The sequence below is a fragment of the Saccopteryx bilineata genome, chromosome 3 (genome assembly GCF_036850765.1).
Source record: "Saccopteryx bilineata isolate mSacBil1 chromosome 3, mSacBil1_pri_phased_curated, whole genome shotgun sequence".
Classification (NCBI taxonomy): Eukaryota; Metazoa; Chordata; class Mammalia; order Chiroptera; family Emballonuridae; genus Saccopteryx; species Saccopteryx bilineata.
Window position 1 is genome coordinate 7,758,387 of NC_089492.1, and position 26,846 is coordinate 7,785,232.

Below are 26,846 nucleotides of genomic sequence, written 5' to 3' on the forward strand. Positions count from 1 at the left end.
TTGCCCCAACTCTCAGATTCTTTCATAAACACTAACAATAAAAGGCTAGAATATATATAAATATAAGCCTTTAAATATTGAGGAGAGCTGGCAAGAAAGAAAAGTCACTCACTTCAAACTCCACACAAAGGTAAGAATCTAGAAAGTCAAGTACACATGGAAGCCAGCAGCTGTGCTAGGCATATCTTCAGATCTTTGGTGACCAATAGGTTTAAAGTGGTGTCAAAGGTTGTACACTCGGGAGCTAGAGGCAAAGCCAAGAGCCACCCAGGAAAGGCAGGCGATCAGATCAGAAATCCCTACGCCAATTCAGAACCCCCTAAAGCAGTGGTCCCCAACCTTTTTTGGGCCACGGACTGGTTTAATGTCAGAAAATATTTTCACGAACCAGCCTTTAGGGTGGGATGGATAAATGTATCATGTGACCGAGACAAGCGTCAAGAGTGAGTCTTAAATGGATGTAACAGAGGGAATCTGGTTTTTTTAAAAAATAAAATATCGTTCAGAATTAAATATAAATAAAACAGAAATAATGTAAGTTATTTATTCTTTCTCTGCGGACTGGTACCAAATGGCGCATGGACTGGTACCGGTCCGCAGCCCGGGGGTTGAGGACCACTGTCCTAAAGGATTACAGCCTCAGTGAATCCTGGTTGTTACATCTAGACTGCTTGATATATGCTATAAAGACATTTTTACAGCCACGAAGGGAAAGATAAGGTGAAGAAAGGCCAGCAAAAAATATGCAGAAATTATGCAGAATATTATTAGTAGCCCTTTCACCTCAGCCCTGGCTGGCTGGCTCAGTGGTAGAGCATCAGCCCAGCATGTGGAAATCCCAGGTTCGATTCCAGGACAGGGCACACAGGAGAAGTGGTCACCTGCTTATGCCCACCTCCCTTCTCTTTCTCTCTCTCTCTTTCTCTTCATCTCCCGCAGCCATGGCTCAAGTGATTTGAGCATGTCGGTCCCGGGCACTGAGGATGGCTCTGTGGAGCTTCCACTTTAGGCACTACAAATAGCTTGGTTATGAGCATGGCCTCAGATGGGCGGAGCATCGGCCCTAGATGGAGGCTTTTGAGGCACATGTGGGAGTCTATTTCTGTCTCTCCCCTCCTCTTGCTTAAAAAAAGAAAAGAAAACACACCTTGATAAGTCTTGAAAGATTGTGTCTATGTGGAGAGACTCCCAGCTCACAAATGTGTTTTGCAAGAGGGAGAATACAAGTACCAATGACATATTTGTAATTATTGCTCCTGCTCTGAGCCCGTCACTATGTGTAAGAAGAAGTTTTCTCAGAGAACTGGATGAGGTCTAAGGCAGTCCAGACACAGCAAGGAGAGCCAGGAAACACAGGCAGCCACAGAGAGTGACTGACCCCAGCAGGTGACCACACAAGATAGGTCACGCCTGGACACTGTCTGCTTTAATGTTCACTGTCCATATGCATTTTAAGGTCTGCAGCAGAAAGTCAAGAGAAGCGATGCACACAGCATCAAGCACATGACCGCATCTCATGTCTGCGGAAAAAAAGCTGGTGAGGCGGTTGACCAGCGCTCAAATGTGTGCTATCTGACAACCCCACAGTCCTCCCACCACACTGCCCTGGTCCACTGATGACTCCCTCACACAAGAAAAGATTGTCCTCTGGAAGTAAATTAACCCAGAACTAACACAGCAGAGTCACAAATAACCAGGAAAATACCAGCTACTCACGCAAACACTGGTCGGACAGCATTGTTCATATTCCCGAACGTGGCCCGGCCCAGCAGCTCCCGGAAGCAGTTTTCAGCCAGCACAGCAGGGTTCTCCTCCTTGTCAGCGGCCGAGGGGGAGGCGGGAGGGCCTATGCGGCTGGGAAGAGAAAGATCACAAACAGAATGCAAGATTCTATCGCAGTTCCCGGAGGTAAACAGAGCAGAGTGTATTTCTCAGAAATGGTAAATGACATTTCTTTTTATCCCAAAATATCTTAGAAGAATGAGCAAGAAATAAGCATGGTTTAATCCCTTTGCTAAAAAAATTACAAAGGAGCTACTATTATTATTTTGGTTATTTCTAACTCCATGAAAAAGCATGGTGGATCTCTAGAATAACAAGTTTGGCTACAATTTCCATTTCCTACACTTGTAACTTTAATAATATTAATTCAAATAGCAATTTGGATGCCTAATAAGTGGCAAGTAAAGTATGAATTATTCTAAAACAAAACTTTAAGTGTATGAGTAGAAATTTGTGGTTTATGCCTGATATGATCACAAAAGATGAATAATTTTTCAGAAATGGCACATATTAAAACTCACTCAAGTTTACAAGACCACCATTCACATAATACGAAAGACAAAACACTCGTGGCTAGCAGCGAGCAAGCACACAGCACTCGGCACAGGCAGGGCAGCCCCGACGCCCGCCCTCGCCCACACCTGTCCACGTCCTCTATCTTCTGCATGTTAAACAGCAGGGAGGGGACGATCTTATCCATGTGCTGGGGTTCCCAGATGGTAGCTCGCAGCTCATCGTTCACCGTTTTGCGAACCACGCCTTGAATACCCCGGATTCCAGCTATTCGGATCCTATAGAAAAGAAAAAATTGAGTCATGGGAAGAAGTTATTTAAACGAGTCTGCTTGTTCAGCTAAGACAATGAATCCCAAGTAAGTATTGCTATTTCAAGTCAATAAAATGAAAATAACACAACTCTTGGAGTTAAAATCTCAATCATCTAAGACAAAGAGATGAGGCAGCTTCAAACGAGGCTTACTTTCAACTCAGCATTTAAAGTCTAAACGGACTGTACAGTATAGTAATATCCAGTCTAGATAAAAATTTTAATAACAGAGAATTTAATCAAAAGTGCTAGGTTTTCCTAAGAAGATGATGATAATTCTAAGTAAAGAGCTGGGTTCTCTCCATTTCTTGCCTAAGAAGTCTTGGAAGCTGAGCCAAACCCAGACCTCACTGTCTGAACCCCGTCCACGCTTCCCCGGACTTCCTCCACGGTGTCCTCCGGGGCTCACGCCTCCCTCAGCCTGCCCAGAGGGAAGACAGGGAACTGAGCCGTGTACGTACATACACATGTGCCCGTGTGTGCTGACACATACAGTGTCATGTGTATCTGTGACTTAGTTACCCCACAGTGAGACAGTGCTGCCCCCCACTTCCGCACTCATATATACACACATATGTAAAAGCTATAGGCTCAAGAGTGGAAAGTGACAGGAAACATATAAAAGCAGTTAGCCTGGCAGCCCACCTGCCCTCTGGCCAAGTCCGACTATTCCTTCTCTCCTTCCTGCTACGGCGGGAGGGAGCACTGCCACTGAAGGCTCCCTCGGCTTACCCTGCACTGCCTTCCAACGCCTGTAAAGAGGCTGGGAGAGTGGCCGCCATGGGGCAGGGGCTGGTCCTACTGTCCGACCCACAGGGAATGACACGGCATTCGGGGCTCGCAGACGGAGAGGGGAAGCGGCAGTAAACAACAGGGACAGGGGAGAAGGTGAACTGAACTGAGATGCAAGGACAGAGTCTGCCTGTTTCGAAGCTGCGTGTCTTCATGCTGCTTTCTGACACGTGAAGGGTGAGAGACAGCAGCTATCCCCAGGGGGCACGCCCTAGTCACCGCAAAGCTGCTTTGTGTACCTGCTGCTGCTTCCTGGGAGGACAGGGCGGAGCAAACGGGATGGCCCGTGACGCAGCAGCCTCAATGGAGTACAGCAGAGGGCGCTGCCCCTGTCTGGGGCAGGGGGTCCACCTACGGCTCCTACAGCAACCGGGCTGGCGTCCAGTTCAGATCTAGCACGTAGCCTAACAATATAGTCTAGCCAGGACCTCAAAGAAATTTGTTTCCTCATCAGGAAACTGGACAGACAGTTTCACCTAAAGCATAGGCATGTTTGTAAGGCTGAAATGAGCTAATTCATGTGAAACGCTTAGCCATTCGGGTTCAACAAGCTGGCACACAGGAAGCCCTCCGCTCGTGCCCTAAGCACGGTGACGACGGGAAGGATTACTACCACACGGCTGAAGGCCGCTCAGGAAGTCAGAGCTGAGACAGTGCCGCAGGACGCAACTGTGGGCCTGCCTCTGCACCGCACGCGCTTTAGAAAATCTGCACAGTGATCAGACCCACTGCCACTTCCTATCACACATCCCGGGCTCTATCTGATTGGGTTCTGCTAAAACTAAAGCCATTGGTAATAAGTATCTAAACTAGAACTAAAAGGGGATGTAAACATGCCTGAAGAAAATCAAAAGTGCTTTTACTTAAGGCAAAGTAGGAAAAAAACCACGCCCTCTAAGTACGCTAACACATTTTCGTTTACTCATTTACTATACAGTGATTCAAATAAAATGTGGTCATTTTGAAATTTCAAATATCATATAATACCACAAAGATCTAGAATTAGGAAAAAGTACTACAAGGCCCTTCATTTAGGTATAGAAAATTTCAAGTTTCTTTTTGTAAACATTAATGAAAATTGTTACATGGAAATGTGTTCACTAGGGGGCGCTAAATACCTAAAAACAAGATAAACTTACATAATGCATTTTTGAATTTCTTATAGGCATCCTTTCATTAATATTATGGATAGCATCAACACTTCATACCAAAATTTGAGAACTGTCTATGTGTAGTTTATTGATCCTTATAATAGTAAACTGAAAAAAATACCACATTCTGGATACATTTTATATTTTAAAAGAAAGCAAAATAGTTATGAAAAAAATTGCCATTTTCTTTAGCTAATCTTTATACTCATTTGCCCATTAACATTTTAATGTCAGCTCTTGAGAAGAGGAAAGTTTTATAAAACATTTTTTAATATCCTTTAGGGAGAAAAAAAGAGGTTTTAGTGGCGACTAGGAGAAATGGAAAATGAATTATTTTAACATAGTTCTAGTTATCTTTAGCTTTCTAAACTTTCACCGTCTTAATAAAGGAAGAACATCAGGCGTCTAAATGGCCTTGAGGAAAAATTATATTAACAGTTTCTCAGACAGACACAAATCTTACATCTGAAAACAACTATTAAATTGCTGCTCACTTTTTCTCTGTATTAAAATAACTTTTACACTTGTTTTTGTTTGTGCAAACCAGTGGGTAGTCAACCTGGTCCCTACCGCCCACTAGTGAGTGTTCCAGCTTTCATGGTGGGCGGTAGTGGAGCAACCAGAGTATAAATAAAAAGATAGATTTAACTATAGTAAGTTGTTTTATAAAGACTTATTCTGCCAAACTTAGCGAAAATCTGACATAAAGTACTTGGTAAGTAATTATTATTATATGTTTTAACTTGCTGTAACTCTGCTTTATAAATTTTATAAAGTAAAGTTACTTCCCTACGTTATAAATCACCATTACTGTGGAACCGGTGGGTGGTTAGAAAATGTTACTACTAACAGAGACACAAAAGTGGGTGGTAGGTATAAAAAGGTTGACTACCCCTGGTGTAAACCAATACTGTAGCTTACACACTAAAAGCTTGTTCTATTTGTGCACATTTTGTTATTTTAAAAGAAAAGTAAAAATTACAAAGCATGCTAAATCTTGCTAAACTGCCCAAAATAACTTTGAACTTAGGTTAGTTTCTTTCTTCTTAGTGTACATGATAAAGCTCAAATTATTTCCTATATTTACCAGGATCATTCTGACTTTAATCCTTAACTTACAACCTATAGGTTGTGTTTGCAGATACATATTCGATTCCAGATTATTACGAGGTTCTTTCTAGAAGAAATGTTTAAAAATGCTCAAATCAATTGTTATGAGAGCCTGAGACTAACGACTCAGTAATATACATTCGCTTGACCTATGTATTCATTCAGAACGCACTGCTGAGAGCCTAGGACGTGCCCAGCACTGGTCAAAGTGTTAGGGACACGGCAGTCCTCAGAATAAAGCCTTGGCCCTCCTGGAGGTCACACTCCACCCACGAACAAGAGCAGATAGAGATATGAGCAGAAGATGAAGAGTGACTGGGATGGACCGGGAGGGAAAGGTGGCCAGATCCGACTTGCACAATAAGGTAACCGTCGCAGAAATCGGACACAGCGAGGTGTGCAGGGAGTTACTCTGTGCAGAGACCCCTAGGTCCACAGGCCCTGGGAGAGGGTGCCTGATTGTCCCGGGAACAGCAAGGAGACCCCTGTGGCTGGGCTGGTGACAGGCGCTGGCTGGGGGAGGGGAACATTAGGGGCACTCCAGGTGACAGTAAAGCGTTCCAATTTTACTCAATGAGCTGAGAAACCAGGCTAGATTCTGCTACTTCAGTGGGTTCCTTCAAACAGGACTAGGGTGATCCATTTCAGGACCAACGCACATATTTTCACATTTCCTTCGCTCATCATTATGTGATATATAAACACAGTGTTCATCAATAAAGTGCTCTGCAACTTTAAATCGTAAGGTTAGTAATACATACTCTGTGCGAATCTCTGGGTCACTGTGGCAGGAATGGCACATGGCACTGAAGCGAGACACAAAGAAGTCATAGCGTCGGTGGTAGGACGGTGTATCTTCTTCAATGTTCGCAAATTTCACAAACTAAAAAAACAAACATATTTTTATTATATATATATAAACAAGTCATCACCATTTTGAAAGTGTGGATCAAACACATTTACTTTCAATCATTACTGGTTACATTAACAAGAACTATCCAAATAAGAAGCAAATGAAATGTGTAAAATATTATAAATACCACATATACACAAAAAGAATATTTTGATACTGAACTTTAGAAAATCAAGGCTTAGCATTAGAAATGTTAAATACAACTTGCGAATCCAGTTCCTTCTGTGTGAGTGACTTGCACATAGTATATACTCAATAAAAAATAAGTCCTAATAGCTTCTCACTGAAAAATTAAGAATTGCATTGGAGAATTAGAGAATGCTTCAAAGGGCACAGTAAAAGGCAGCAGCAGTGAAGTTCTTTAGAGGTCACGTTCTCACACCAAAGGCTATTGAAATTTTGGACCCCGAAAAATTCTTTATTGTGGGGACTGTGCTGTGTACTATGCAGAGGACTGAGTTCAGCAGCCTCCTTGGTACCAACAATGCTCGCCTCCCGCGCTGAACCTCGGACGTCCAGGGAAGGGCGGGGTGGAGAGAACTGCCCTGGTTGAGAACCCCGCTTTAGTGAAGTGGATGGTTTCAATGCCTGGTCCCTGTGGACAACTGGCAACAGTATTTCCAGAGAAAGTTATGAATAGCCATGATGTTTGAAAGACGTCAGATAGATGAACTGAATACGTGGGGAAGAGAAGCTGGTAGAAAGACCTAGCACTGACTCCCTGTTACAGACAGCATCCCTTGGCTGTCTCTGGACCAGTGATTCAGCTTCCCTCCCTCCTGTGTGAGGTGCTGATAAGAACCCCATGGGAACAGGCAGATGGGTGGAGGCCGGGGCTCCCTCGGAGATGAGGCTGGACTGAAAGACTCAGCGTTATACAAAACACTAAGACAAGACAAGACAGGCTATCACTGCATCTTCCTTTCCTTTTCAGATGCGCCATGCTTCAGAAACTGGTTCAGGATGGATGGAAATGTATGCGGCATGCAGAAAGAGTTCAGAAGTCACGAAAGAAGGCATGGGGAAATACAGCCTTACCTTCACGGCCCATTGGTTTTCTGTTGCCTTACGATGCGTTAGTGTCACAGATTTCACAAGGAGCAACAGAAAGAGCTCAAGGAAAGGGACCTACTGTCTGCGTGGGCACTGCTGGTCCAAGTGCCCCCCGCCCCAGAGCACTCCCCTTTACTGGGTGAAGGCATTCTCAGAAGAGATTGATTCTGGATATGCGAATTAAACTTAACATTAGTTACATGGCTAGTTTCACTCACAGAATTTGTTCCAAGGACTTGAAGCTTGGGTTCCCCTGACTCCAGCAGCTTTGCTACCATATGAAGGAAGCTCTCGACAAACGGCTTGATGCTTTGAGAATGGCACGCCATAAGAAGCTGGTCCAACGCCTCCATGGCGATTAGAACGTACCTACGTGTGAGAGGGAGTCACGTCAGAGCGCTTCTAGCCGTCTTCACTCTAAATGCTTCTCACTGAAGAACTGAAATAAGGTTATACAAGTGCACAAAGCGCAAAGGCAAATCCAGCAGCATCTAAGCGAAATCGTCTGAAGGCACAGATGGGCCTCACATGGAGGGACCTGAAAACCAGACTGCACCCCCACTACCTGCTCTGGACCCAAACTCCGTCAGTTCTTTCGCATTACCTGTGTGTATTTTTTTCTTTGTAAACAATGACATTTTGTTTTCCAGACTTTTAACCATATTTCTTTGTATCTGATCTAAAATTATTATTATAAGCAATGTGCCTAAATTTCCAACATAATCTATTTGTTTTTGTAAACATGAATGTATAAAACAGTATCAGCAACAACAGATTATAAGGAAGTCTCTCATACATGTTACCTTACAATTCACTGAATTTTATAGCTTATACTTAAAAATAAAATTTAGATTTTAGTTAATTTTGCTATAACAATCAACTATAAAACTATTTGTATCAAGACTCAGAAGTGTTCTACGGTAACAATATGGAAGGAAAGCCAATAGAGCACGTGGAGAATCAAGTACTCCAAGACATTAAGGTCACAAATGACAACACGAGAAGGAGTTAGTCTAAGTTGTTACTGCCCGACCCTGAGAATGGGCCAGGTGGCAGACCTTTGCTTAGAGGGCATGTTACAGCAAGCACTGTTCTAATCAGCATGCTTAGGCCTTCTGAGCCTCAACAGCCACCCACAGTCCCCTCTTTATGTGTCTGAGATAAAGCTGAAGCAGCTCACAGTCAGATGGTTATCAGGATCTTTCTCTTTGTTTTCAATTTAGAGACTGGTTTTCAAATTACTGTATCAGACTTACAAAGGGAGTCAATTTCTACAATTTCCATTAGAGAAGTCTTAAAATTAATGGATGCTTAAGCAATTCCATTAACTACCATGAGTCTACTCTTAAAATCCGAGCACCAGGAAAGTAATAAAAGCTGCAATGGTGTTACCCATTGCCTTGTGTGATATTACAGTTTTTTTTCTTTTTAAGTGAGAGGAGGGGAGACAGAGAGACAGACTCCGCAGGTATTACAATGTTTTGTCCTCTACATATCACTTTTGCCTGACTAGACAGCAAAATCATTTAAAGAATGACTTAGCCTAGAGAATTTTCCAGACACAATGCCTGTCCTCACCCAGAACGATGTCTGACGACATCCCTGCTCAACCTTTCTGCCAGGTAAGAACCAATTCGATCCAGTTTCTCAGGGGCAGAGACTGCATAAAACGTCAACTTCTCCATATCAGCTTTAACAAGGCCATCCTAAGAAATAATAACAAATAGGTTATCTATATTTTCTTGCTTATTTCTTGTATTTCTAAGTGTTCTGGCTGGGTGATTAAGCCATACTTACGCTACCCAAGTATACAATTTGAAATGCAGTAACTGTATACATCTGCGGACCCCCCCAGCAACAAGATGCAGGATACTGCCATCAATTGGGAGAGACTGCTTGTGGACCCCCCTCCCCGCCAGTGACCACTGCCTGCTGTCCACTGCTGCAGCTCAGCATGCCTCAGTGCGGTCATCTTCATTCGGACTCCTCCCTCACTCCCTTCCTTGCTTGCCCCCTCCCCCTCCCCCCTACCCCTTCCCCTTCCCTGCTCACTGCCCTCCCCCCTCCTTCCCCTCCCTTTAGGCAGCTCTTTGCTAGTTCACCCGGACAACTCCTCAGCCTGCAGGTGTCAGCATCCACCACGGAAGCTTTCCCTGTTAACTTCCAACACCCTCCTGAGTGTGGGTGACATATTCTTCCTACGTGTTCTCTTAGCTCTTGCTACTTATCCCTGAACTTATCTCTACTTGCATGTTCTGTCAAACTGTTTTCTCAATCTTAAACAAATCAAATGCTAACCTATGATGGATACCAGGGAACCAACGTGAGCGAAGAGTTGTATTAATTCATTTAACCCTCATGAGATCCTTATGAAACAAGTACTATGTATAATTCCCATTTCACAATGAGAAACTGAGGGACTTGCCCAAGACCACATTGCCAGTACTCTTAAGAAATGGTTCGGTTCCTTGTCCCCTCACCAGATAGTTCTTTAAAGGCAGAGACTATGCTGGGAGGTCTCGACATTCTGGCCATCTACTGTCTGGTCCATTTTGGATATACAAGATTTGCATTTTGCTTAATAAATTAAAAATGAGAAATGTGGTCAAATGAACTATGCATGCAAGGTTAATGTATATTCCTTTTTCATCTTATTGTACAGATTGCTAAATAAATCTTATCTAAACAAATACTTGGTAAAAATAGCAATTCTGTGATCATTCTCTAATTTATCTGTCACCATTCCCATGATCAAGTTTTCAAAACTCCCTCAGCACCTGCACATGAAAGTAGATAAAGTAAACACCTTGACTGCCAATCACATTCCTCCATGGTCCGGCCTCCACCTTACCTTCCGTAACACTCTCACCCAAAGAACACTCTCCAATTTGAAGGTTCTGGATCTCAGCTGTCCCTGCCTTTGCTTTCATCTGGCCATCACTTGTGACAGAGACTAATCTCCATTTACACAGACGGTCTGAGTCCTTCAAAGCTCAGCAAATCTCATTTCTCTGAGAACGCTTCCCAGAGATGCCCAGCCCACAGTGAGACCTCCCTGCTTCAAAGGAAAACACTTTACCACCGCTCCACTTAACATTTCACTCACTGGGTAATGCACTGTGATTAGTACTTGGTGTGCATTTGCTTTAAGTCATTCAATGGATGGGAAGATCCTAAAAGGCAGGAACCCTGTCTTAGGATTTTTACATGCCACAAATTATGCAGGACATCTGGCAGCCAGGGGTATTTAATCCTCCTCTAACTAGCTGAATGTTTAAATCAGATATGATTAAACATGAGATATATAAATTAATGTTAAGACAACCAAAAGATTTCTATAGTTGGCTACATTTTAAAAGAAAACAAATTCTGGAAATCAAACCCATGTGAACAAGTTTTATTTCTCTCCATTAACACTGGACTGCAGGAGTCCTAGAAAACAGAGTGTCACACAAAACCTGCACTGCACCCCGCTGCTCGGAGCAGTCACCTCCACAGGAAAGTCACTTCCGGAAAACAGGTCTAAGACTTTAAGTAAAAAGAGAAGGAGCTTTTGCCTCTATGCCTGAAGGATTCTTACTTTACATCTCAATTCTCTTCTAAAAACCGGGGCCAACCCTGTTTATTCTTTGAATCTTTGCTTAGATCTCATTTCCTTCAGGCCTTGATTCTCCCAGCTCCAAATCCGGTGCCGTTCACCTGCCCGCTGTGCTCTGTTCCTACACACATCAGGACCGCAACCTCCTGTTTGCGGGTGGCAGAGCAGAGCCTTGTCTGTGACGACAGGTGCACTCCTAGCACTGCGTACAAAGAACCTGGCACTGGTTCATAAAATCTTGATGAGTATTACTTAAGTTTAGAAACTATACAGACAAAAGAACATCAGCTGTCCATCATTCCAAAGTTACGCCTAATCTATGACAAGGATCTGAAAATCAGACAAGCAAGCATGGGTCGTGTAAAAGCAAAAGTAAGAGAAATATAAAAACAGCAGCGTCCATGGAAAGACTCAGGGGCAGAAGCAGAGAAGTGAAAGGAGGAAAACCTTAGGGAGGTGAGCAAGGGGGAGGATGGGTCGGCAGAGAGGAGGGTCAGGAGTGTAGCTCAAATTACTTTAGGGTCTTCGGGGAAGATGTTGTCCACCAGGCGCTTGTAGCGAGGACGCAGGGCCGCACAGCAGCAGCAAACTCCTGTTCAGGAGAGAATAAAAGCACTCAGTACAGAGATCGGTCACACTGGAAATGGCCCCAGAAACTCAAGTTTCTCAAACTTGGTAAGGTATGTAAAATAAAGGGGGAAAGTTCAAACTGCCAAACAGAAAAGGTTAAAGTCTTTTTCTCCTCCCCAAAGATACCAGGTCAAAAGGAATATACTCATGAGTTATCCCAAAGTTCCCAACCAGATCGTTTGGGGGCATTGTATGAATGCACACACACACATACACCTGCCCACTCACCCTACAAAGCAATCACATATCGGGACCCTTCACCTCCTTTCTGATCTCCTCTCACACTACTCTGCATGCTCCCCACCCCCAGGTACCCCTCCCCACTCGCTCTGCCTGACCCACCACTCAGCTCCAGTCATAGTGGTCTTAAAAATGACAGTTCACTCCTAATGTGGCCGGGAAAACATTTATACCTATACCTATATAATGATCATATAAGGAACTACCATGGATGGCAAAAATAAGCCCAAAGGAAAGTCTAGGAATTTTTTTAAATGCTTAAAGGCTGCTCTGTATAGTGTCAGTTGCTGACGTCTTGGAAGGAGCAATGGATCTGGATCCATAAGACTGGGATTCATTCCAATTCTTCAAGTTCCTACGTGACCGTGGGCAAGGCACATCAGCTCTCTGGAAAGAACTATGTGAGAGGGAAGGGTCAGTTTTCTTAGCCTGCAAATGAATAACTTAATAGGAACATTGGTCTTGGGCCATTATAAAATTATTCTCATGATTCACAAAAGTGGGATATATGTGTAGCTGTATAAATGTGCGTTTGTATGTATTTAAAAAACAAAATCCGGATGAGAGAACACGTGAGCTAGCAGGTAAGAGATCTCAGATCTAAGCCGGTATCTGCTACATCTTTTCAAGTAACGTTATCCAAGAGACTCCTCCAGTCTCACTTTGCTCATGAGTACCCATCATTCATGCATGCAGTCCATAACAGATGTCAGAGGGCCCAGCACAGGCCAAAGCAAGTAGGACTGATCTGGATTCGCAGTAGAGTGCAGCCATTAAAGTAATGATACAATAAGACAGTTAAAACTTGTATAGCACCTTTAGTGATCATAAGACAACATACTTATAATGCATATGTTATTAACATCCCTGGTAAACTAAGCATGTATTGTAACTGCAGCAGAACTGGCCGTGCAACTTACTCAAACAGCAATGGCTGAGTGAGAATGCAGCGTCTAACTCTATAAACCCATGCTCCCTTCACAACACCAAGGATACCAGGGGTCAAACCAATCAACCTCCAAATATTCCACTTGCATTTACTATGCAGCATCAGACTAGATGCCACAGACACAGAAGACACAAGATCCTTACCCTGGAGGAGTTTATAAACTGTTATTAAAAATAGCAAATAACTCAGGAGTCTATACTGTACTTATGCTGATAATCTAAAATGCTATCCATCGTCCAGGGTTTTTTACTTGAATTTTTTTTTTAAATGCCAGAGTCCATTAGGGGATTTTTTCATATTAACTAACACCAAAATATATGAACTCTCAGTCTAAAATCGAAACATAGGGCTGATTATTAGAAAGAAAAACAAGAATAACAGCCAAATAAGCAAAAGTCAGATTTCTGTGTTCACTATCCATACACAAATACACTTCAGATAAATGTTAATACACTGAAATGGGTTAAAACCAAACATGTACTGATTGATGAACTTACACAGGGCACTAAGCTAGGTATTGCTACAATGAAAGAAGCTTATAACCTGATAAGATTAAAATGAATACTTTGCTAACACTTATACAAGGCTAAATAGTCAATTCAAAGTGTTATCATGGCAAAGAGGCTGGCAAGGGACTGAAACTCAGTGCTTCGAGTTTCCCATCAGGATGGTAAATGATGGTGTTTGCAATAGTTGAGGATTCGTAATAAGCTATTAGGTTTCGCTTACATTGACACTGTCAGATTTCAGTTTAAAGAGGTTTCAAAACATGTGAACTTGGAATACACATACTATCCAGTTCCTGTTTTTAGAAGGCTGAGGTTTACCAGGGTAGACAGCTGAATAAAGAGGCAGAGCATCATGCATGAGCCCTGGTGTCACACAGACCTGGGGTGAACACAGGTCTCTGACTATCCCGCTGGGGGAGCGGGTTACTTCCTCTTACTCCACCTGTGTTTCCTCAACAGCTAAGCAGGTATAATCATGTCTTCTTCAAATTGGAAAATGAAAAACAAGTATATCGAAGTTCTTATTAAGGGTGTAACATATAGTAAGCATTCAATAACATGGTAGCTATTTTTAGAGATGCAGTAAGAGAAGCACTACCATAGGGTAAGCGGGAGTTTGTAGCCCTTGGGACAGTAGGCCCCAAAACTGAACACCTTAGCTGCAAACTAACCATCTGAAACCACATCACGTTATAGACGGTGCACAGTAAGCTTTTGATGACAACACGGGGGGGGGGGGGGGAGACAGAGCTGCCACTTTCTGAACATGATGTATGCAGCGTTAGGCCCGTCCCTCACCGCACTCTTCCCTTACCCATCCCCCCCCCCATCAAACTACCCTGTTTGACAGACGAGGAACTGGCCTCAGGACACCCATCTGTCCCATCACAGGGCTGGGAAGGAGAGGAGTTGACGTTCCAACCCTCTTCGATGACTTCAAAGAGTACCCGCCACACTAAATTCAAGTTCCAAACAATATCTAAAGTACTTTAAACATTTTAGCATTCCACACACCGCACAATGAACACGGTTGTGGAACGAGTCTACCAGATGAGGAATGCACTTCTGTGGAGGAAAATAAATAATAATCACATCCAGTTTCTTTGCAAGGCCCCAAACAAAACAAAGCAACAAAGAAACACCTTATGACCCCTTACTGTAAATGAAAGTGTCAGGCCACCAACCACACAGAAGATACAGAAAACCAGGTTTAAAACATTCAATTTACTCAGGGTTCTATAAAGTGGGAAAATATTGAAGATAAAGTTAAAACAACTGCGGCAACAGTAATCACAAAAGTAATACCTAGTGACTACTTGAGAGAGAAAACTGAACTTAGAAGCATCACAAGAGGGTCTACAATGGACCCCCTGGACCTACTCAGGCACAGAAAGGAGGCTGACGCCCCTGCTGAAGTCAGTCCGTAAGGCCTGTCGAGCTCGGCGACAGGAACCTGGACGTAGCCGCTCATGCTGCCCAAGGATGCTGTCCCTGACCCTCCTGCTTCCAGACCCTGTCACCGACTAGTGGAGAAGCACCGGCTTCACTTTACTTGTAATGAATTAGCAGAGGGCACTCATTTAATGTAACTTATCCAACTTGTTGTTGTCATCAAACACAAAGCTATCGGGAACTTGATAATATCCATATCAAATTCCGCTGGCAGGGCCAAATAGCTTTAAAGGAATAACATTAAAGTGCCTGTAGTGCTAGTTGAATAAAAGCAGATTTTCATCAAGTTCAAATACGACAATAAACATACTTATGTTTTTCTTAAAGCATTCCTTTAACTCCTCCTCATCCTGCTTCTGACCCTTTCCAACAAACTTCCCACTTTCCAATCTCTTCCCGACTTTCTCCTTTGCAATGGGAGAGAAAGGGGCTCCACGTACCACCAAAAGCCGCACGCCCCGCCTGAGCTGTATGACTTCTAAACGCAGCGCCCACAGATCTAGAAGGTGAGCTCAGCCTCCTGCAGCAGGTGGAATCCAGACCCCTGCTAACGACACGCTTAGGAGGAGAAACACGAAGGCCCACGCAGGATAACTAAACTATGAGAAATGGAACTGGGGCAGACTTGGAGAGAAGAAAATTACAACCGCAATAAAGTGCCAGGTGCATGGGCAACCTGTTCAGCAAACAGTAAACCCTTCCACCTCTCAGGGTCTGCATCACTAAATTAACATAAAAACTGCTGGAATGTAGGAGTCATTTAAAAACCTGTGGCCTATTTTTAGATAATTTTGCATACTCCTAAATTAGCCATGTCTTTAGAGACACCCCAAGGCAAGTTCTTCTCCTAGCCACCCTGACACCATTCTCTCGTGGACTCACCAATCAATGTCCCCTCGTCTTCACCTCACATGGAAGTGAGATGCACCGAGATTTAGAATTAATTTCCCACCCCTCCTGACCTAGTCTCAGAAGGACTTGCAGAAAGGGCAGAAACTCTCATGATATGGATCAGGCGCATGGAAAAATTCTGCTTAATTCTAAGTGGCTGGTCCACCAGTGCGTACTTCTAGTTTGTGACGACATCTGCTTTTCTGTGAAGCTCTGTACGTTTGGGGATGTGGATAATTAATAAAGATTCCCTTTTAAAATAAGCTACCTATACTTTCAACTAACTATATTACTCAATAATAATTTAAATCTAACTGGAGGCTGACCAGGCGGTGGCGCAGTGGATAGAGCGTTGGACTGGGATGCGGAGGACCCAGGTTCGAGACCCCAAGGTCGCCAGTTTGAGCACGGGCTCATCTGGTTTGAGCAAAAGCTCACCAGCCTGGAACAAGGTCACTGGCTTGAGCAAGGGGTTACTCGGTCTGCTGTAGCCCCCTTGTCAAGGCACATGTGAGAAAGCAATCAATGAACTACTATGGTGTCTCAACGAAAAACTAATGATTGATGCTTCTCATCTCTCTCGTTCCTGTCTGTCTGTCCCTATCTATCCCTCTGTCTCTGTAAAATAACAATAATAAATAAATAAAATAAATCTAACTGGAAATATTAATGTCTCCATTATTAACTATTATTAATCTATCAATGTCCCTATTATTAAATACCAACATGGCACTGAGTACTTGGGATAAACTATCCTCTCAAACAAAAAAAAAACTTACTAACACTGTCACTGGAATTGAAGAATGCTTAAATCCTATTACAGGAATCAATTGTATGACTTTGGATTAGGCTAGTCAGTAAAGCAGAAAATATCATAGCAAGATCTATACCTTCTATATAGCAATTATATTACCTTAATTAATAGGGGTTTTTTTTTAGTGAGGGAGAGAGAGAGAGGGACAGACAGGGACAGGAAGGGAGAGATGAGAAGTATCAATACATAGTTGTGGCTCCTTAGTTGTTCATTGATCGCTTTCTCATATGTGCCTTGATTGGGGGGTTCCAGCCAAGCCAGTGACCCCTTGCTCAATCCAGCAACCTTGGGCTCACGCCAGCAACCTTAGGGTCATGTCTATGATCCCATGCTCAAGCCGGTGACCTATGCTCAAGCTAATGAGCCTGCGCTCAAGCCAGATGAGCCCATGCTCAAGCCAGCAATCTCGGGGTTTTGAACCTGGGTCATCAGTGTTCCTGGACAACACTCCATCCATTGTGCCAACACCTGGTCAGGCCTACTTCAATTAATTTCTAATCATAATGCAATAGGAATTCGCTGGCATATTTAGGGCTCACTTTTAAACATGAATGGCTACGGGTGTTAGTCCTTTATATATATTTCTATCATAGCAGCTGTAATAATTTACTGTACTTATTTATATACATGTCTGTCTTTACCAATAGAACACAGGTCACCCCAACATAAAGCCCGTATCTTATTCATTATTGTACATGTCTGAAATACAGCAGACACTTATTTAATACCTGCTCTAATTTGTGCTGTAAGAGTAAAAGCAATGACAATAAAAGTACACTATACACCAAATAAATGCCAGAACGTGATTTCTGACGCATAGATGACAATGTCAACTGAAGCACTTTAAACAATTAGTGGTTTATTTTTAGTAATCAAGGTGAAAAGAGACGGACTTTTTTCTATTAAATTTTTAAAATTCATCACTTCAGGACTCTAGCTCTGTGGTGTCCAAAACCCTTTAAGAGTCTGAGTTACGTATATTCCCTTCAAGGTTAAAATTAAAGTCAAGTTACTCATACAGTTGGTGCCAGAACAACACATTCGCTTCATACGACTAAAGACGTAGTGAGATTACAGTCCCACGCACACAAAGCCCGTCCAAATACTGGATATACACCTATGCAGACATGCCCCACACAAGTGTTATACTGTATATAAAGCCTGCACTGTGGGTTTACTCCTGTACTTTAACACATGCGCAGGGCACTGGGCTAAGAACTACATGGGATTGAAAAGAAAAAGACAAAGGTTTAAAAACAGAATTTTAAAATAATAGTTGGGCAACATTCAAAGACAAGAGATAGCCAAGGTCAAATGGACCACGTGGCGAGCCAGGAGGGCGCCAGCGGTTCAGAGAGGAGAGGGGGCACCCCAGCTCCCGGCAGGGGGGCGTGAGGAAGGACCAGAGGCTAGACTGAGGCTCCCCTGGAGAATGAGTGGCCGGAACCACAGGAGCTGGGGACAGTGAAGGACAATGCCAGCCCGGTGGCCAGTGCAGACATCTCTAAGGGACTGGGCACAGGAAGAGCCAGCGCGTCTGCCCACGCCCCGAGCAGAGAAAGGAAGGAATGCGGGGCTGGGGCAGAGCATCCCGAGGGTTTGGTAGCTAATTAGGGGCCAATGGAACAGGAACAAAACAGTGTCCTCTTCAGGACAGTGTTCCTTTTCAAAGGATTCTAATCCATTAGAGGAGTGTTTTATTACATGAGTCTTTCCACGTGTAACTCTACACTCCTCTCCTTTCCCTCTCGTCTCACCCCTTGATCTCTATTCCCAGGCACACAAACCTTGCGGGAAAGAGGACAACAGAGGCACTAAACGGGACGAAAGGCTCCAGCTGTTTTCCAGGGCGGTCTTCCCACTGCACTGCGATGCTGGCTCCACAGTGGGCCTAACCCCCAACACTGTTCCACTTGTCCGAACTATGGAGTACTGTCTGCCGGAAAAACAGCTTTATTCAGGGTCAACTTGTGTTTGCTCTATACTCAACGTCTGTATTTCCCCACCCGTACAATTTTTAATACAAAACTATGTCTTAGTCTTCTACTTACAAAGTCAATGTATAGAGTTTACACCTAGACTTAACTTTACTGTATACTATCGTACTTAACTGAAAAAATTAAGTATTACTCGGCAGAACTACCCAAGGACAAGAGCAATGAATTGTAGAATAATCTGGCCTTCAGAAAACATATTCCTGAAAGATTACATGTGAAAAATCTTCTGGAATCATCATATGAAAAAAATTACCACAACTATTAAATTCAGAAAATATAACTATTCATTTCAGCAGATGTTGGCTTAGTTTGCAGAACAAGAGAGAAACCATCCACAGACAGCACAGAAACCAGAGCCACTAGCAGGAGAGCACGCCCACGTCTGGCCGCACCACCCTTAGGACAGAGCATACGGTTCGTCCCAGTTCTAAGACCACACCCCAGGCCCTGCGTGCTGACTGCTTCAGACGTGCTCAGGTACAGGCGTAGAGGAGAAGGGAGCATTCCCGTGTCCCCATCTCCGGAGGTAAGTAATTAGATGAGGCAGAATTAAAAACTGCCAGGATGTTATTCTTTTTTTATTTAATATATAAAACATTAACTACATGTGCTTTATGATAATATCAGTAGCAGTAGTAAGAATTACAAAAGGAATCGCATTTTCTCCATGTAAATTGTGTTTTTTAAAAAGTATGTGAGCAACCCTGGCCAGTTGGCACAGCAGTAGAGCCCGGCATGTGGAAGTCCCAGCTTGGATTCCCGGCCAGAGCACACAAGAGAAGCGCCCATCTGCTTCTCCACCCCTCCCACTCTCCTTTCACTCTGTCTCTCTCTTCCTCTCCCATACACAGCAAAGGCTCCATTGGAGCAAAGCTGGCCCAGGCACTGAGGATGGCTCTGTGGCCTCTGCCTCAGGCGCTAGAATGGCTTTGGTTGCAGCAGAGCAATGGCCCAGATGGGCAGAGCATCGCCCCCTGGTGGGCGTGCCAGGTGGATCCAGGTCAGGAGCATGCAGGAGTCTCTCTCTGCCTCCCTGCTTCTAACTTCAGAAAAATACAAATAAATAAATAAATAAATAAATAAATAAAAAGTGCATGAGCAACAACTCTCCTCTTGAATGTAAACCATGGTATACTATATTGAGATTGACTTTGCATAATTAATGGTTTTGGGGAGAGAGGAATCATGTGGCAGTGGGAAATAAGTACTTAAGGATCAAGGTTAAGAGGAGAAAGACAGAGGAAGGGCAAAGGCAAATCAGACAACACAAAACTTCAGATGGAGCTGAGCAAGTAAGATACTAAATACTCATGAGTTTTAAAAGACCTACAATCTAACAAAATCTCTAGCTGATTAAAATAATAAACCCTGACCTTAAAAAGATTTTAAAAGGAATAGGCCAAGTCATTAAGCATTCTGAAAATTTCCATTTCTGGTGTATATTTCAACAAATCTATCTTTAGACTTTCTATAAAAAACTTATTTTTCCAATTCTCAGAGCAAATCTTGGTAAATATATAATCCAGTTAACTCATAAAGAATGTTAGTGGTGCCAACCAACCCCTCACCCCACTGCAGAAAGTATACATTTTTTTGACTCCTCTAAAACTTAGTAATACAAATAATAGCCTAATGTTGACCAGAGCCATAGCAATAATATAAACAGTCAATTAACACATATTTTGAACCTTACATGTACTATATACAAGGGCAGGCAAGAGTAGGCTTACAGTTGTGAGTACGTGAAACACAGAATTTACTCATATATATATATATTTATTAATGATTGCATTATTTATTTGAGCACTTACAAGACTGTACCTAAGAACACTGCCATTCTGACATTCTTTTGATTTAACAGAACTACTGTAATAATCATAACCTGCATGTCTTTGTCCATATGAAAAACTGTGAATCTACTTTTGTTCACCCTGTATTTAAATAAAGCATGCTAGAGAACAGAAAATGTTATTAAGAAAATCATATGGAAGAAAAACACATTTATAGTATTTATTGGAGAAAAATCTGTGTATAAGTAGACCCACAGTCGAAATCTGTGTTGTTCAAGGTTCACCTGTAAAACAAAGCCAGCCAAAATGTGGAGAATCTTATTTGAAGAAATGCTACTTATTAAAAGAAACCAAAACTTGGAGGTTTGGGAACCCGCACATCAGAAATAAAATACAGAAAGAGGCACCATATTAACCCAACAAAAGATGAGCTTGCAGAGCTCTTGACTGGCCTCTATGGACAAGAGAAGGCAAGAACTCAATTTGCGCATCAGTGATTTAGATGGCTCCAAGGTCCCAGAGCACCTACATAAGTTAGCATCTTGAATGACTGAGGGTGCTGTTGATAATTCTGCCAGGACCAGTAGCATAAATCTTGACCATCACAAGAACTCAGGACCTGGGATTATCCTACTTATTAGACTGAGTACTAGGATATGTCTAAAATCATCAAACAAAATAATCAAATTTTCAGTAATAGCTACAAAATGATTAAAGGTAGCAACATCCCAGCCCAGGCAGATTAAGAGAGAGGTGAGAGTGCGGGGAAGACTGATAAAAAAAAATATTAACTTAGAGTTTGCCTAAACTTCAATCTTTGTGGTATACAACAATTATAACCTTAAAACATCAAATAATGCAATAATTATTGGAGAATGCTCATTAACGGATAAATTGCCTAGACATTTGTCTTTAAACATTTTATAAAATGCCTACTACAGTCAAGGTACTATAAGATAGGCATTATGAAGTGTGTGAACAATTAACCAAACTGGTTTCTGACAGCATGATCCTTAAAATATAACACCATTGTAAGAAATCAACGTTACAGAAAACAAGATAACTATTCCTTTACTAAAAACAAGACAGGTGCAAACAAAATCATAATGTCAAGTGAGTGAATTTACCCTCAGTCTTATAATTAGGTATGATAAGCACAATTATATACACCTAATTGTGCCGATTTTCCCACCACACTCACTAACACATCTCTAGGCAACACTGACCACGATCCTCAGCTTCCCTAACCAAACAGCACGCAGGAGCCTTCTACTTTTCCTGTGGGAACGTGGTTCTTCTCTTATAGTAAGAGGTTACGTCTAGTAAGAAATCCGTCCTAAACAAACTTTGTTTTCATAGTACAATGATCTCTTAGGGTGGTCTATGAGCTGTCTGAAGAACAACCCCCTAAGAGTATTTTTTAAATTGAATACTCCCTAGCCCCAGCCAGCTTCTGAGTCCGTCTCTAGGAACAGGACACCAGAATTCCTATTTCTAAAGATCACCCCTCCTTCCTATTATGACCACCATGCACACCCAACTTTAGAAACCATTACTTTAGAGAGCCACACCCCTACATAACAATTTAAAGAACTAAGTACATGACATTTTCTATTGGGTACTTGGGCCACTGTTCTTATCTAAGTTATGCAAAGGATAAAAAGTTATAATATAGGCTGTACCTTACGATCACCTAATACATTACAAAAAATAAATCCTATAAAGCACAATATACGAGACCAACTAAGTGATGGAGATGAGAAGTGCTGGGGCATTCGGAAGCACGTTCAAAGACGCTGACGCGATGAAGACCCGTGTCTGCCGAGGGTGTGCTGGTATCTGTGGCTGCGACCTCCAGAACTTCCTCATTGCTTAGAAATGCTGCCGCCCTATCTTCCTGTGCACAGGGTTTCTAGGCGACTCGTATGAGTTGCTTCCTAAGGAAAGCGGAAGGTCCTGGTGGCCTGAGCATCAGCCCCCTCACAATGCACACTGGTGAAGAAGGCTGGGAGCAGACTGGATCTCAGTTAGCTAATGGAGGCTACCATTTTTCTTCATTTTCATGCTTTGATACTTCCCTTCCAAGTTAACTTCCCATGCAGAAACAAGAAACAAGAAAGTCTCCTTAAGTTCTGGTAAACAAAACACTGCATACTAAAACCAGATGAGTGTCCAAAATTCAAACTGAAACTCACATTCCTCCTTCCACCTCAGAAGTTGCTTGAATGTGGCATTTCCAATTTGTGAAAAGAAAAATATATGACATTTTCCAGAAGCCTTTAAAAAGGCTGTGAAGTTTCTATAAGGCCAAATGAACACAGAGACAATATAAGTTCCAAATATTGTAAGGACTCTCCCTTCCACAAATTAAGATGCTTGTATTGTGATTATGGTAATCGGATACTGGGTGATTTCAGATTTTCAACTTATCACTACTCCATAATTCAGAGATAAAAATATCATCTTCTTAATGATTAAGAGGTAAAAAAGAACGGGAACTTCAGACTCATACCACTCAGTACCTTTCATTTCAGCAAGTCGCCTAATTTTTATCGAAGTGAGTCCCGCTCAAGCAAAACCAGGAAGAAGGAAAGGCCAGAGTGGGGCCTCATATCCAGGACCATTACTCAGGCAATTCCCAGGGTTCTTGTTTTACATAAAATCAGGGGTTTCCATATACTTAAAACATGTAAATTTTACACTAGACAGATTACATCTCAATAAAGCCATTTTTAAAAATCAGGTTTTCCCACCCTGGCCACACAGCTCAGTTGGTAGAGCATCCTCCCGAAGCACAGAGCTTGCCAGCTCCATCCCCACCAGGGCGCACACAGGAACAGACTGATGGTCCTGTCTCTCTCTCCTTTCCTCTCTAAAGTGAGCTGTAAAGCCAGCAGCCACGGTCACCATCACAGCAGCCTGGCCCGTGCAGGTTTGCATTAGATTTGGACAGATGGTAATGAAACAACAGAGCCACGAACTGGTGAGCCATTATCTTTAATCCTAGCTTGCACCCGGCAGGCAAAAAATACACTCATTGGGCTTCAAAACCCACTCATTCAGTGCTCACAAAGCTACTGACTTATCCGAGTTTCCTAGAATCAAAGGTTTCTAGCTCACCAGCCTTATTCATCTCTGTTCCCCATCTCCTCTCTGCACAAACTCTGCATAAACTCTCTTCTCCTTCAGCACTCTGCCATCTTGGCTGCTTCTCCTCTCCTCCACGTGGCCTTTCTCTGCTCTCTTCTCTAATGCTAATCTCAGGAACTGAGAGAGCAAGCTCCTGGTCTGCCTCAGTTTATAGTATAGAAATCAAAACCTTTAAATCCAATGTACAAACAAGGAAGTCTCTGATACAAAGTCACTTATCTGAGGCATGATGGGATTCCTCATGAGAGTGCACCACCCCACATCAAAAAGGGTGGGAAAGGCTTAATCCTAAAACTAAGCCTTAGGCTATAAGAATTCTGCCTGCTTACAGCCTGTCCCCCCACACCCAATACAAACTATAAACGAGCAAACATATATATCATATTAAAAAACTTATTTGACCAACATCAACAAATAAAAATTTTTCCAAAGTCAGTTTTTCCTTCATTATATTTACTTGATCTTAATATGTAGTTGCAATGAAAAAAAGATAAGGGTGGTAGTTCCTGCAGTTTTTTAGCTAAAGCTCTTTAAAAAAAAAGACCATCAAAGACAATTTCTGTTTAAACAAAGGCACCACAGTCTAAGAAAATAAACCCTTAAATCAAAAGATATTAATTTGGCCCTGGCCGGTTGGCTCAGTGGTAGAGCATCGGCCTGGCGTGTAGAAGTCCCGGGTTCGATTCCAGGCCAGGGCACACAGGAGAAGCACCCATTTGCTTCTCTACCCCTCCCCCTCTCCTTCATCTCTGTCTCTCTCTTCCCCTCCCGCAGCCGAGGCTCCATTGGAGCAAAGATGGCCCGGGCGCTGGGGATGGCTCCTTGGCCTCCGCCCCAGGCGCTAGAGTGGCTCTGGTCGCAACAGGGCGACGCCCTGGAAGGGCAGAGCATCGCCCCCTGGTGGGCAGAGCGTGGCCCCCTGGTGGGCGTGCCAAGTGGATCCCGGTCGGGGGCATGCGGGAGTAAAAAAAAATAAAAAAGAAAACAAAACAAAACAAAAAAGATATTAATTTGTCACTGATATGAGCATAAGAATCAACCACGGGCATAACTGATTTTTCTCAGTTAACTATGATTTTATTACTCAAGTTTCTAGGTTGATTTGAATTACTTTAAAGTAAAAATCCTCTAAATAATTACAGAAGTAGTATATGAGTTATTTCGGGTATAATTCAAACATCTTTAAAATTCCCCAAATACTTAAAATTTAAAAAAAAAATTCTTTCCTCATTAGTCAGAGAGTAAGAAAAGTGTTAAATCTGGCCTTCCCTGTGGTGGCGCAGTGGATAAAACGTCGACCTGGAAATGCTGAGGTCGCCGGTTCGAAACCCTGGGCTTGCCTGGTCAAGGCACATATGGGAGTTGATGCTTCCTGCTCCTCCCCACCTTCTCTCTCTGTCTCTCTCTCCTCTCTCTCTCCCTCTCTGTCTCTCTCTCCCTTTCTCTCTCCTCTCTAATAAAAAAAAAAAAAAAAGAAAAGTGTTAAATCTGTGGAGGTGTTTATAACTTCCAAAATTATTTTTAGAACAAATAGATTTAATACCAACAGCATTGATTCTTTTATAGATTTCACAACACCCACGCTGTCTATGCCATATGTTAAAGATTTTCATTTGAATTGAGAGGATTAAGTTTTCTGAACAAACAGTAAAGGAAAAGATAGGTAGCACTCTATGCATCTAAACAGAATGTATATTTCTCCATCCAAAGTTTGAAGATAGCATATATTCTAGGACTTGTTGAATACACCTAAGTAAAAGGTTTAATTAAAAAAATATTAAACTACTAATTTAAACCTTCAAGATCCCATGCTGGATACAGTCTTCCTAAACTTCTAATTAAAGAACAGAAATTCCATAAACATTCTGTATTCATTCCATACATGAGACTTTGGTAACACAATGTCAAGAGCCTAAGACTCCTTCTTTATTTTATTTTATATACATATGGTCTACCGGAAAGTTCTGTCCGTTTTTGGAATAAAACAAAATACAAATTTTTCTTACCGTCAATAAACTTTATTAAATAATATAATTGCCATTATTATTAATGATTTCTTGCCAGCGTGAGGGCAATTTGTATATCCCATTTTTGGAAAATGTTTTATCTTCTGATGTGAAAAATTGAACCAGTGCTTGTTTGATATCTTCTTCATTTTTGAATTTTTTGCCCTTCAAAAAATTTTGTAAGGATAAAAACAAGTGATAGTCGGAGGGTGCTAAGTCCGGGGAATACGGTGGATGCAACAGAACTTCCCAGCCTAGTTCTGCAATTTTTTGACGAGTCCCCAAAGCAGCATGTGGCCTGGCATTATCATGATGCAGTATGATGTTCTTCCTATTGAACATCGCCGGCCTCTTTTCTTGGACTGCTGTCTTTAAATTATCCAGTTGCTGACAATACTTTTCCAAATTGAGCTTTTCGTTCAGTTTTAAAAGCTCATAATGTATTGGTCCTCGGATGTCCCACCATATACACAACATTCTCTTATTCAGCGTCAAATTTGGTTTAGAGGTGGAAGGGCTAGGTTTTCCGGGTTCACAATATGCCCTTTTCCTTACAATGTTTTCGTAGGTAATCCACTTTTCATCCCCAGTTATCATCCGGTTCAAGAGGGGCTCGATTTTGTTCGGAGCAAGCAGAGATGTGCATATGACGACTCGATCATCCAAATTCTTCTGATTTAATTCATGTGGCACCCATCTTGAATATTTCCACACCAATCCTATCTTCCAAATATGGTCCGAAATGGTTTGCTGAGCTGAATTAAGCCTTTCTGCGATCTCTGATGTTGTCAGAAAAGGATCTTGCTCCAACATGGTCTTAACAACATCATCATCGATCAAAGATGGTTGCCCAGAACTTGGCTTATCAGAAAGGTTGAAATCACCTGTTTTGAATTTTTCAAACCATCTTCTGCATGTCCTGTCAGAAACTGTACCTGCACCAAACACTTTCAATAAATTTCTACATGCTTCTGTAGCATTTCTTCCTTGTTGAAATTCGTAAAAATTACAGTGGTGTAAATGAACTTTATCAGTAGCCATGGGTACACTATCGCTTCACACATAAGACTAACGTGAATCAACTTTGTTTTAGTTAATTTGCTACGTCAGTATGTATACATTAAGTGATAAAAATAGAAAGGCACACATGCACCAAATAAACGTGCTTACGTGTTAAAACTTGTGATAGAAACG

General features: G+C 42.3%; 1 protein-coding gene across 2 annotated transcripts in view; it reads right to left on the reverse strand.

The window, feature by feature from the left end:
• Window positions 1-26,846, reverse strand: part of EFR3A (EFR3 homolog A) — a 79,524-nt gene that overhangs the window by 37,918 nt on the left and 14,760 nt on the right. For both annotated transcript variants that reach the window (XM_066265644.1, XM_066265645.1), the window contains exons 2-7: window positions 11,740-11,816; window positions 9,205-9,332; window positions 7,845-7,995; window positions 6,422-6,543; window positions 2,424-2,573; window positions 1,717-1,854 (exon numbers count right to left, since the gene is read on the reverse strand). In XM_066265644.1, coding sequence (XP_066121741.1) covers window positions 1,717-1,854; window positions 2,424-2,573; window positions 6,422-6,543; window positions 7,845-7,995; window positions 9,205-9,332; window positions 11,740-11,816 — 766 coding nt within the window. The remainder of the gene's footprint in view (window positions 1-1,716; window positions 1,855-2,423; window positions 2,574-6,421; window positions 6,544-7,844; window positions 7,996-9,204; window positions 9,333-11,739; window positions 11,817-26,846) is intronic.